General features: G+C 46.3%; 1 protein-coding gene across 2 annotated transcripts in view; it reads left to right on the plus strand.

Moving 5' to 3' along the window:
* Positions 1–9,017, plus strand: part of zgc:100829 (uncharacterized protein LOC445149 homolog) — a 30,134-nt gene extending 21,117 nt beyond the window's left edge. For both annotated transcript variants that reach the window (XM_064351787.1, XM_064351786.1), the window contains exon 7: positions 6,576–9,017. In XM_064351787.1, coding sequence (XP_064207857.1) covers positions 6,576–6,799 — 224 coding nt within the window. In that variant the 3' untranslated portion in view covers positions 6,800–9,017. The remainder of the gene's footprint in view (positions 1–6,575) is intronic.
* Positions 9,018–12,211: the final 3,194 nt, after the last annotated feature.

A 12,211-nucleotide genomic window follows, 5' to 3' on the forward strand; every position in this document is an offset into this window, starting at 1 on the left:
CCTGTGAAGCCATGTCCAGGCAAAATAAAGAAGTCTTGAAGGGCACAGAGAGGGTGTGTCACTCGCTGGACAGAAAGTGGTTTGTAAAGAGTTTGAGACAGAGTTTGTAAATTTATATTTACATATATAAATTTAACAGATACTCTTCTCCATAGCGACTCATCAGTCCAATGTATTCCAATGTATATCTACCAAAGCCTCTGTGCACAACAGACATATGATAATACATTACAGGCCTGATTTAATAAGACGTGTTTAAAACCTTTAGGATGATTCCAGGAGCCCTGACTGACAGGGGTCTTCAGAAAATACTGGAAGACAGGATTTTCTGTGGTGGTTGGGCCCGATGTCAGATCTTGTGAGATCTTTTCACGGGGGCCCAAAATCCCTGGTGGCGTCCCTGTGACTCACTGTGGGCATTGGAAGGGGGACCATGGAACAAGGGGTCGTCTGTGCGCCTGTCCCGCTCCTTATGGAAAGTGATTTAGCTCACCTGAGTGCTGCCGGGGGTGCTTTACCGCGGTGGGCCCGGTGTTTTCTGTGCACTGGGAAACGCGTTCCCTGAGTCGTGGCGGCGTCCTGCGCTCTCCCATGGCTGACTGCGCATTCCGTTCCGCTACCCTGAGCCTGCAAAGCATCATGGGAGCCAGAAGCAGAAGGTTGTGCTGTCAGTATAGGGGCATCCTTTGTGCTGAAGGTTTTTTTTTTGCATCTCAATTTCAATGGCACAATAAAATAAGAACATATAAGCACGTTCAGTCACTGTGTTGCATAGTAAAACTTCAGCTTCATGCATAATTGTTCACGTTATGCAAAATCAGTCTTGTAGGACAGTTCAAGGGTTTACTTGGACTTAAATGAATGCATAGTTAATTTTCAGATATTTTTTTGGCCAGGCAATCAGCCAAATAGCAGATCGTATGGAGTTCGGGTTCATCTGCTGCAAAACAAAATCAGTGAACTGGCCCAGTTCAGCATGAAGTCAGATGGAAAGGACAGAACTAGCGCTATCTAGTGGACAAATGTGATGTTAACTATACCATAATACCACCGCAGTGCCTGGAAACTCTTGGCCTGCACTTCCTCTTTACTCCCCCTGCTGGTCACACGTAGGCTGTGCGAGTTAGTGTTGAACAGTTTATGTTGGGGTGTATTTTGTAAACTTTTACTGATGTATGTGTTCATGTACTTTCATTCACAGTTTAGTTCCTCTGTGAATAGAATAGAATAGCATAGAATACAACAACTGTATTTTTATAACTTCAAGAATGTGCACATAGACCCAGCTCATTCTGATTTGATAAGGCATTAAAGCTACTACAAATACCTGGCAGCAATTTACAATTTGTGACATCCTGCATTCATATTGTCTATTCAGTATCATTTGCCTGGAGGTATAGACAAAACGCCTTCATTCAACACTGCTGCTTATGGGCCATTACATTACATTCGGCCATCTTGATTGTACTGAAGTTTGTGGAGGTTTAATTTCTTTCTCTCTTCTGCACACAAAATTTGCCCAAGGGTCAAGGAGAAATTATGAGCAACGACTGTGATTTAAAGGTTCCAAAAACTACTGCAGAATCTCTGGCTCAAATGAAAAGAATCGAAGCATCTGCCAGTTGAAGCTTTTAAAATTTGCATTCAAATTTAACATAAGTAAATAAATAAATAAATGTGTTTTAAAAAATATTTGTAAAATGTTCATGTTCTATACAAAACATGACTAAACTCCATCATGGCTATAATTCCAGGTGTAGGTATGTGTAGTACTGTTGGGTTAAGTGTGTGTGCTTCCAGTAAGTGTGAATGTGTTTGAATGTATATAATTGTACTGTGTGTTTGTGTTACCACCCTGGCGTAGAGAGATGGTGTGCATGTTTGAAAGAATGTGTGAGCATATGTATCATTAGATTAGAGAGCAGAGTGTGAAGGTGGAAACGTGTGTATGAGTGTGTGTGAATATGTCAACTTTGATTGAATGAGTGTTTCTGTGTGATTGTACGTGTGTGTGTGCTTGTGTGTGTAAGTATGAGTGTGTGTGCGCATGTGTAAGTGTGTGTGTGTGAGTGCGTTTGTAAGTGTGTGAGTGTGTGTGTGTGTGAGAGTGCGTATGTGTGTAAGTGTGTGTGTGAGTGTGCACATGTGTGTGAGTGTGTGCGCGCGTGTGTAAGTGTGGGGTAAAGGTTAGGCATGTACTGGTTGGAATTAGGGTTAGGGTTAGGGTTAGAGGTTACGGAATGAATGTAAGTCAATGGGAAGTCCTCACAAGTATCGCAATACAGACATGTGTGTGTGCGTATGTGTATATATGAGTGTGTGCGCACGTGTGTGTGAGAGAGTGTGTTTGTGTGTGTGTGTGCGTGTGTAAGTGTGTGTGCGTGTGTGTATATAAGAGTGTGTGCGCATGTGTGTGTGAGAGAGTGTTTTTGTGTGTGTGTGTGTGTAAGTGTGTGTGCGTATGTGTATATAAGAGTGTGTGTAAGTGTGTGTGCGTATATGTATATGAGTGTGTGTAAGTGTCTGTGTGCGCGTGTGTGTGTGAGTGAGTGTGTTTGTGTGTGTGCGTGCGTGTGTAAGTGTGTGTGCGTATGTGTATATATAAGTGTGTGTGTGTGTGTGTGAGTGAGTGTATATAAGAGTGTGTGCGCGCGTGTGTGAGTGTGGTGTGAGGTGTGGTGGTGAGTGGTGTGGTGTGTGTTGTGTGTGAGTGAGTAGTGTGTGTGGTGAGTGTGTGTGTATATAGTGTGTGTGTGTGGTGGTGTAAGGGGTGTGTGATGAGTGTGTTTGTGTGTGTGAGAGTGAGTGGTGTAAAGAGTGTGTGTGGAGAGAGTGAGGAGTGTGTGTATATAGAGTGTGTGTGTGTGTGGAGAGTGAGTGTGTGTAGAGAGTGCGGTGGAGATGAGAGAGCGTGTGGTATGAGTGTGTGTGGAGGAGTGTTTGAGAGGAGAGAGTGTGTGTAAGGAGTGTGTGCGCGTGTAGAAGTAGTGTGTGTGTAGGAGGGTGTAGTAGATTTTAGAAGTAGAGGGGTGAGAAGAGTGTTGTGAGTAGTGTGTGCGTGAGAGAGAGGTGTCGGCTCCCGCCTGCTGCGCGGTGGCATGCCCGCCACCTGTCGAGGTGGCCGCTTCAGGCGCCGGCTCTCCCTGCACGCTCGGCGGTGTGGCTCTGCTCCCGCGTCCTCCCTCGTGGCACCCCACCGCTCCCGCCTAGCCCCAGCCCCAGCTCCACCCGCCCCGCCCTCCCCTGCCCTCCCCCCCACCCCCACACCGCCACCAGCACCCCCCCCCTGCCCCCGACCGCCCTTCGGAACGTAGCCGCTCCGGAATGCTGCCCTCTGCCCCACTTCTACCCCCCATTTCACGAAAGGCACGGGCTTTTAAAGGGACAGCTTTTTTTTTCTTGGGGGGTACATTGATACTTTTTGTTTTTATTTGAGGTTTTTTTTAGGCGCGCATTGTGTTGAGGTGTGGTCAGTCAGGTTATCATCTTTCAGCTTCCGCTCTCTCAGCCTTTCAGCTACTACTGCACAGTGAGAGGAAAATTTATATTTAAATTTAAGTGGATTTATAAAAAGGTGTTTTTTGAAAGCGTCTCTCAGTAGATGGGGTATTTATACGTGAACTCTGAGACAGGTAGTCTCAGAACAGGGTGGCGTAGTCGTGTGGTTCAGGAAGCAGGGCAGTCGGGAGGGATCTGGCACATTTGGTTGTTGTAGGTGTCGGGTTGCCAGTGGTGATCTGCCCGTGGAGATATGGGGGGGGGGGGTGACTCGTAGGGTCAGGGTTGATTTTGGCAGAGTCCGGTTTCTCTGACCATCCTGTTCCATGGCCAGATGGATTGCAGTCACCCTTCTTCACTGGATTTAAGGAAAGAGATGCATGCTAGAAACGAACAAGAGCCCGAATAAAGTTATTTTTATGGCGGTGCAGATTGTGCACTAACACAACCTCAAAATAAATGAGGCACACAAGTGCGTTTAGCATTCTGCTCATGTCCCTGCTGGAGCCTGCGGCTTTCAAACACAAGCGTGTGTGTGTGTGTGTGTGTGTGTGCGTGTGAGAGTGTGTATAGATTAGAGAAAGAGAAAGAGAGAGAGAGATAGAGAGTGAAAGAGAGTATGTTTATGTGTGTGAGTGCATGCAGGCATGTGCTACGGGCATGTGTGTTCTTAGATCTAAGTTCATGGGTTTGTGTATGAGTGTACATGTGTATGTTTGTGAGAGAGAACATGTGCATGTGAGTGCGAGTGCATGCATGTGTGTGTACATGCATGTAAGTGCATGTAAGTGCATGCATGTGTTTCTGTGTGTGTGTGTGTGTGTGCTCGCGTGTGTTTGTGCAAGTGCGCGCACTCAGCGTGCGCGAGTGTGTCCGATAGTCGCTGGAGCCTAACCAGGGTTTCCGTGGCGACCGCACAGCGCAGCGAGCCAGTCGGAGGCGGGGAAGGGCAGACCTGCGCAGCGTGGCGAGAGAGGACATTAGCGCAGGAACCACGGGTCAGGGGGCAGGAGGACGGAGGGAGGGAGGGAGGGAGGGAGGGAGAGGGAGAGGGAGGAGGGACACAGGAAGAGAGAGAGGCAAGGAGGGAAAGAGGGAGAAAGAAAGAGAGAGGGAGAAAGAGAGAGAAGACGGGCAGAAACAGTTTCAAAAATATTCTGGCCACTTAGTCCCCATTTGAGTTGGCCTGATATTTCTGTGTATCTGAGCTGGTGGGACTATATTTGTGGGGACGCGGTTTCTTTTAATTAGCCACCCCCCTCCCCCCTCCGCCCCCAGCAATCCCCGCTCCTTTCCGCGGTTGTCAGGTTTGCAGGGCGCGCTGGGGTGTGTGTGCGCCGGGCCGGGGGAGCGGAGGAGAGTGGATGAGCGGGGTGTGCGCACACATCTGCGTCCCCTGGGGAAAAGGCTAAAAATACGCCGTTCCTTCAGCCTCCCGGTGTCTGCTCAGCGTCTGTCTGCGTCCTTCCTCCATCCCTCCGGCTCTCCGCCGCTTTACCGCCATCCTGCTATCGCACCCCCCCATCGGCTCGCTCACCCCCCCCCCACCGTCCCCGCTCCCTGTGCACGCACACGGATCCACACGCGTATGCTCATACTGATGCATGCGCACATGCGCCAGCGCGCAGATATGCGCACGCATGCACATAAGTGCACACAGTCATACAGATCTGCACACACACAAACAAAAACACACACCACACTCATGTAGACACACACACACACACCCACGCGCACTCACACACGCACAGTCACAGACATACACACACATGCACACACTCACACACACAAACATAACATACATACACACACACACACATACACAAACATGCACACAAACACACTCACACACACACACACACTCACACACACGAGCTACACCCAGCTGCACCCCATGCTCAGCTTCCTCTAACCGAGGACCTCCGGCTTGCCAGTCTGCCGGCCAGGAAGGAAGAAAGAAAAAGGCGGGGAGGGAGAGACGGAGGGAGCGAGGGAGCGAGGGAGAAGAGATGCTATCAGGGAGAGCGCAGGGAGGAGTTCTGTGAGAGGAAGTCACCCTGTGAAACCGCTCAGGAATCGGGCTGCTCGCTCTGGGTGGCCACACACCACTGCGGGGGAGGCTTTATTTGGACGAGAGGGATTGCTGGTTCAAATCCCAACCGGGTTCGCTGCTCAGTGTATTCCTCGAGCAAAACACTCGTCCTCAAACGTATCGAAACAACTCCAGCTTTTTGAGAAGATGATAAAGCAGAATGGACACTTTGCACATCGTACCCAACAAAGAGGCTTACTGAGCCAATGAATGAGGTCATTTCAAATGGCACAACGCAGTGCTGCCACTGCCCCACCCATATTGGGGTTTGTGGGTGGTGCAGTTTTTGGGCTTTCCTCTGGGCATGCCTGGAAGTATCATGCTGCACTCGGTTCAGATTTTTCCAGTTCAGATAAGCAGGCAGTTTAGACCAAAGAAAACAACTCCAATATCAGCTACTGTAATTGATCAGTTAAGTGGTGAGAGACAATAAATATCAGAAGACCCTGTGGCTCTCCAGGACTCCAGGACAGACAGACAGACACACAGACAGGCAAACAGACAGACACACAGACAGACAGGCAGACAGACAGACAGACAAGCAGACATACAGACAGACAGACACACAGGCAGGCAAACAGACATACAGACAGACAGACAGGCAGACAGGTAGACAGACAGACAGTAGATAGATGCTGAGAGGATGTTTTTCCGTAGCTGGTAGAGGTGATTTGTGAACACATACTTACACACAAACAAAGGCACTTAAAAGACTAGTTGATTCACAACAATCAGCAGTCAGTGGCATATTGTGCAGATTCACTGATCTGTATGGCGCCTGGATCAGCTGACACTGTCTAGACAATGGGTGCAAAGAGCCATGCAGGTTAAGTAGAGATCTGTGCTCAGTTTTTACATAGGACAATGACCTGAAATGACCTCTCTCTCTCCATACCCCCCCCTTTCTCTCTCCCTCTCTGTCTCTCATTCTCTCTGTCTCTCGTTCTCTCTCTCTCATTCTCTCTGTCTCTCTCTCTCTCCCCAGGTGCGGCGAGGGGTTTCCGGCTGGTGGCAGCTTCTCGGCGGGCAGGGCCGGAAGGGGCGGGGCCTGACTGCGGAGGGAATCAAGGTGTGGCTCGTGGACGTGTGGCTCAGCTCATGAAGAACTTCAACGCGCCTAGCAACAAGCTGGCCACGCCCCACTCCAAACCCCCCGTGCCAAGCAAACCTGCCCACCTGCAAATGCTCCCCTCCCCCTCACTCAGGTAATGCCCAGGACAGGGCGTACCTGCCGAGACTTAAACCCCCCCCTGCCCCCCCACCCCCACCCTGTCGCTTCGCCCCCACCACTCACTGGACATCTCCAGCTGGCTCAGGACACCCGAAGGGGGGGAGAGGGGGTTGGCAGGTGGTGGGTTGAGGGTTGAGGCTCGATGTACTACCACTGTTAACTTATTTAATACTCTTCTTGCTTAAGTTTTTAAAACAATACTTAAATATCAAAATCTTTTTTGTTGCTGTTTTTCATTTGGTCTTTTTTTTACTTGCTGTACCTACATACGTAAATTCTGTATTACATTGTGCATTTGGATGTTTTAAGTACTGTACACTGCTCTCAGAGAGAGACAGTTTTTTTCTGTACATCCAAAGCACTAAATTAATTATGCATTTGAATTTCATTGATTATACCTGGTTTCATATTCATGTGGCTTTGTCCCTGTGAACATTTTTGTGAAAGCTGAAAGGCTAAGTGTTTCGGTGAAACCCCGGCTACGTTTGATTGAAAAGTGAAAGCTTTCTAGCCGACCAGGATGTAGCCAGGCTATATTTGGGTAAAACTAGAGCTATATCAGGGTTAACCTAGTCCGTTTATGTCAAACGTCATCAACCTAGATTTCCACCCCTTTAGCTTTCGCTCACTTGAATGTCCACAAGAAGAGTATCCTTTTTAAAAAATGATTGCAAGAATATGCGTGATATTTTCTCTCATGAGAAACATGAGACGTATGTTCAGAGCTTCTGTGCACCGTTGCTGTTTACTGAACTTCAGGAGTCAATCTGGGGCAGGGCCGCCCCGCCCCGCTCCTGGAGATCTACCGTCCTGTAGGTTTTCGCTTCAGCACCAACAAACCACACATCATTCAACAGCTAGAGGTTCCATAGAGCTGTTAAATATAGAATCAGGTGTGCCAAATTAGGGTTGAAGTGAAAAACATACAGGAAGATCTCCAGGAACAGGGTAGGGCAGCCCTGATCTGGAGGCTGTATTTCTGTGTTTTGCTGTAGGAACCAGGAACTGACAGTCATGCTGTATGTGTTTGGGAGATGTAGGCAAAAAAAAAAAAATGTTGTCGCTATGCTAAGAATGAAAGAAATGCTGTTAGAGAGGGATTGTTTTGCGATGCTTGAAAGGCCATGCAGGTATTTCACAACCAGTTTATCCCCCAAACATGGCGACTCCAAACGCCGCGGTTGCTGATGTGCGTGTCGAGCGCCCGTCTGCTTGCCTTCCTTCATGCTCTAGTGGGAGGCGACGGTTACGCGGCGGTGGATGCCGCATTGTTACCGGGTCGCATCCGTTTGTGGGTTTTTCGTCGCGATTGGACATTCGAAATAACACCGCATGCCAATGATTATGAATGAAGTTTACTAGCAACGACACTGTTGCGCGTTCTCTCGATGCCGAGGCTAGCCTTTTTTTTTTCGCTGAACCGGTTTACTCAAGTACACTTTCTCTATGCGAGAGAATTCAGCTCGGGCTGGCCACGATTACCACAGGGGGTCCTTATTTATGGGGGAGTGCATTATTGGCATAACGACCTCATACAGCCATTCCAGTACCTTGACTGCACCCGCCTCCCTTCTGAGTCTCAAGTAGAACAATGGGGCTGTCCAAGCAGCACTGGTTCTGTGGCAAGTGAGCAGATAAGAGTAAATTACCTGTGATACTCCAGACTCTTTTTCTGTCCGTTCGCGTGCAGAACAACGAGCCGGAGATTGCGGAACTGAGGGGCGGAACAAAAAAATAGTTCTGTTTAGAAAACAGTGTAAATTCACTGACCCAGACAGGGTCAGGAGGCTAATGGAACACTTTCCTTACCCACAACTCGGCAACGGCGCATGAATTTCCTGTTCCTGTCACATGACTGTAGAAAGCTGACTCCTTCTGTCACGTGACCTTTTGCTTTTCAGGCCCGAGTGGTTCCAACTCTTGTTGACTGGGTTATCCCTGAAAAAAAATGACTCACTTCGACAGTGTTTATGTTTTGTGTTTTACCTTTTCTGTGTTACTGTTTTTGTTAACTATTATTCAAATGATGTTTTATGGCACAATGCTTGTTTTTCACAGTTGTACAGCCTGTTTGAATTGCTTATTTTTTCACAGTCGTAAAGCGTGCTTGGAGGGGATCGGTGTCTTGTGGGTTTTTGTACTCTCACATCACAACCCAGAGTGCTGTCAGTACAATAAAGAACTCGATCCTCCAAACTGTGGTGATGTCATCTATGCGTGGGCCAATGTGAGAAGGGGTAGGGCAGAGCTTTGGGTGGGCGAGGCTCTGTTCTCCAGGGTCCAATGTCCTAATAATAGGAAGTGTGAATATGTGCTGTCGTATCCCTCCAGCAGAATGTCAGACCCTGAAAGAGGCTATGGTGCGCACATGCTGCACAGGCCAAACTTAGAGGCCCAACACTCTACCAAGCGATTTCCGATTGGTGTTTCAAAATTTTGTTCACTACCTGTAGATACAATATAAGTGGATACAAACACTAAATCATTGTATCAATTACATTTATAGAATGACAATTCCGTAAATTCTTCTGATTATTTGAACTCCAGCGGAAATCTCTCCGCCTTGAACCCTAGTCACTTCAAGGAGACGAAGCCAGTTGTGTCTCGAGCAGCAGACTCCCAGCCAAAATCACCTAATGACTGAGCCCAAATTGAAACATCAGCCATGGGGTTCAGACCCACACTACTGCCAAGTGCTCTGATGCCTCTGATGTAATACCTGGCAGGAGAGCAAAGGCCGGATTCAGCTTTGGTCTTTGGATCCACTGATATGGTTCCTGTTTTTTGGTGGCGGTTGGGGTAATGCTTTCAGGCAAACTGGGCAAATTGAGTCTGTCTCATGATCCTTTAAAAGAGGAATGTCGGCTGGCGGATATGAAAGGTCTTCCTCTGACTCCGCTCCATGCAAGCTTAGCTGTAGTCCGTGGTGTGAAAAGAAGCAGCTGGAAACCCCATGTGATTTAGAAGAAAACCATGGAGGTCTACACTCTCCTGAATTGGCAGTGGCTATACACATGTATCCGGCTGCGGTTGCAGATGATTGGCCATTCCAAATTGAGCTGGGATTGGTATATGCTCAGCCTCATGTTGGGCACAAAGTTGGGCAAAGAAAAAAAAGACCAGCAAGGTAGTCATGCTCCCATTGATTTTGAAAAAATCAATTACTCAAAATGTGTCTTTTCTTTTTAGATTCTTGAGCAGTGAACAGCAAGCCACTTTCTCCAAGCAAATTTCCACAGCTGTGAAATTTTAAATGATATTTATATTTTTTTATGTGTAACACCCTCAAAAATGATTCACATTCTTGACAAAGATGAATAATAAGACTCAAAACAAGCTATATCATAATTCTCACACATGTAACTATAGTATAATAAAATGACTCAATGGAATCAACCAAAATAACTTTAGTAAAATGATAAATTTACCCCAGTAGGAGGAACTCTGTGGAGGAACCCGGTTATCAAAGGGGGGCCTTAACTCCATTGGCCAGCCCTCTGTCATTGGTTAAAGCTAGGGTGAATGGTAATTGGGAGGTAATGGGGAATCTGTCAGAGCATAAAGACGAACTGGTTGTCAGTTTATAGCCTGGGGCATCGTTTCCCAACCCTTTTCCTTCCGAGGCACACTTTCCAAATTTACAAATTTTACTCATGGCACACCACTCTCAAAAGCGAACAAACGTACTGATCTTGATGTGCCATGTCAACCGTAGGCCAAGATGTTCTTTCAGGGTTTTAATGAACCCCTTTGCGCAAGCCCCCTAGTGGCCAGGACACCAGCGTCCTGAGATTGCTGAACTCAGACATTCAGCGCTGCTGCAACCAAACTATGAGTGGAACTATCAAGCTCTGTGTTCTAGCTTTATTATTAGACGATACACAACAACTATGCAAAATATGGAGGTTCTAAGTTCCACCATTGCCATGTAGGTCATTAATTTAATAAGCACCCCTTCCCTGCAGTTTCATCTGCAGCTACACCCCTAAAGCACGACACACTGGACAATAGTGTCTGTCTTTTAAAAAAAAAAAATTTTTTAACCTTGATTTACCCAGGGTAGGTTCACTGAGCACGGATGCTCTTTTGCAGGAACTGCAAAACTTTTGCCCTCCAAAACTTTTTTTTTTTGCACCAGTTGGGAAATGATGGCCTGGGGTATTAAACTTGTACGATTGTTGATGTGTAGTGATATTATTATGTTATGATTTACAGCAATGCACAATTTAGACATTTTGGATAAATTTGAAGACACTAAGGGACCCCAGGGTACAATACTTACATTTGGTAAGTACTTACATTTTAGATCTTTAGTAGTTCTGCATATCACCCTCAGATTTTGCACACTTGTGTTCAATGAGTTTATTATCCAGGACATATATAGTTTTGCCTATTTTATATATGTGATCTCTGGCAGTAATTCATTTGTACCTCAAACTAAAGGAGAACAAATTAATATTTCTGTTTTCGCCAAGATAACTGCATTTGCATCACTTTATTTCTACCTAAATTATAAATATATACTACTCAATGTATCGTTAGCATTGTCAATGGTACAAGTGTCTGCTTCATTTAAGTAATTTTTCTGTGATGCTCACATGTTGAGTTATGAAGTCTTAAACAGAACATCCACTAAATGGCCAAGGATCTGTGTGAAGGGGTGAAGCAATACGCATTTTAATGACATTTATTTAGACTTTTGTGAATGGGATTTGTTTGTTAATGTCTGACATTTTTTTTTAAGGATTTTTCACGAGGTGCACCTGACCTCGCCTGACAGCATCCAGAGTGCCGCGACGCTCCAGTCGGGAAATGATGGCCTGGGGTATTAAGCTATCTTTTACATACGATAGACAGCCCGAGCAAAGATATGTATATACTGTAATACACAGATCAGGAGAGCTAGGCAATGCCAGGAGAGGGTCGGAGCGGGAGTGCTGTCCTGTTTATGTATACGTTTCATTATGTATATGCTTGGTCTGAGAGTCCTCCACTTTTCCCCACGGTGATGGATCACACATGGATTTCAGTTGTGTGCTACTTCATTTAAACACCTCTGTGAGACAACAAACTGTAGTTCCCTAAAATTGTGTGTTATAATGAACATTTTACTTTTGTTGGGTTTTTTCTTTTTTTTTATTAAGGATTTTGTAGGGGGTGTGAATAAATTGTGACGTATGTATGGGGAAAAATCACAAGATCTTTTTCTCTGAACAATTTTATTAGCTCATTTTTGAGCATACAAATAGTCCATTTACCCAATTTGTTTACTTCACATGGCCTTTATCAGGGATGTGAATAATGTTGGATGTTTCTACTTTTGTACATCCAGTTTAAACAAGCAATGAATTACATTATTAGCATGTGTACAGCTCTGTGTGTGCAGTGCA

This window comes from Anguilla rostrata, chromosome 9 (genome assembly GCF_018555375.3).
Source record: "Anguilla rostrata isolate EN2019 chromosome 9, ASM1855537v3, whole genome shotgun sequence".
Classification (NCBI taxonomy): domain Eukaryota; kingdom Metazoa; phylum Chordata; class Actinopteri; order Anguilliformes; family Anguillidae; genus Anguilla; species Anguilla rostrata.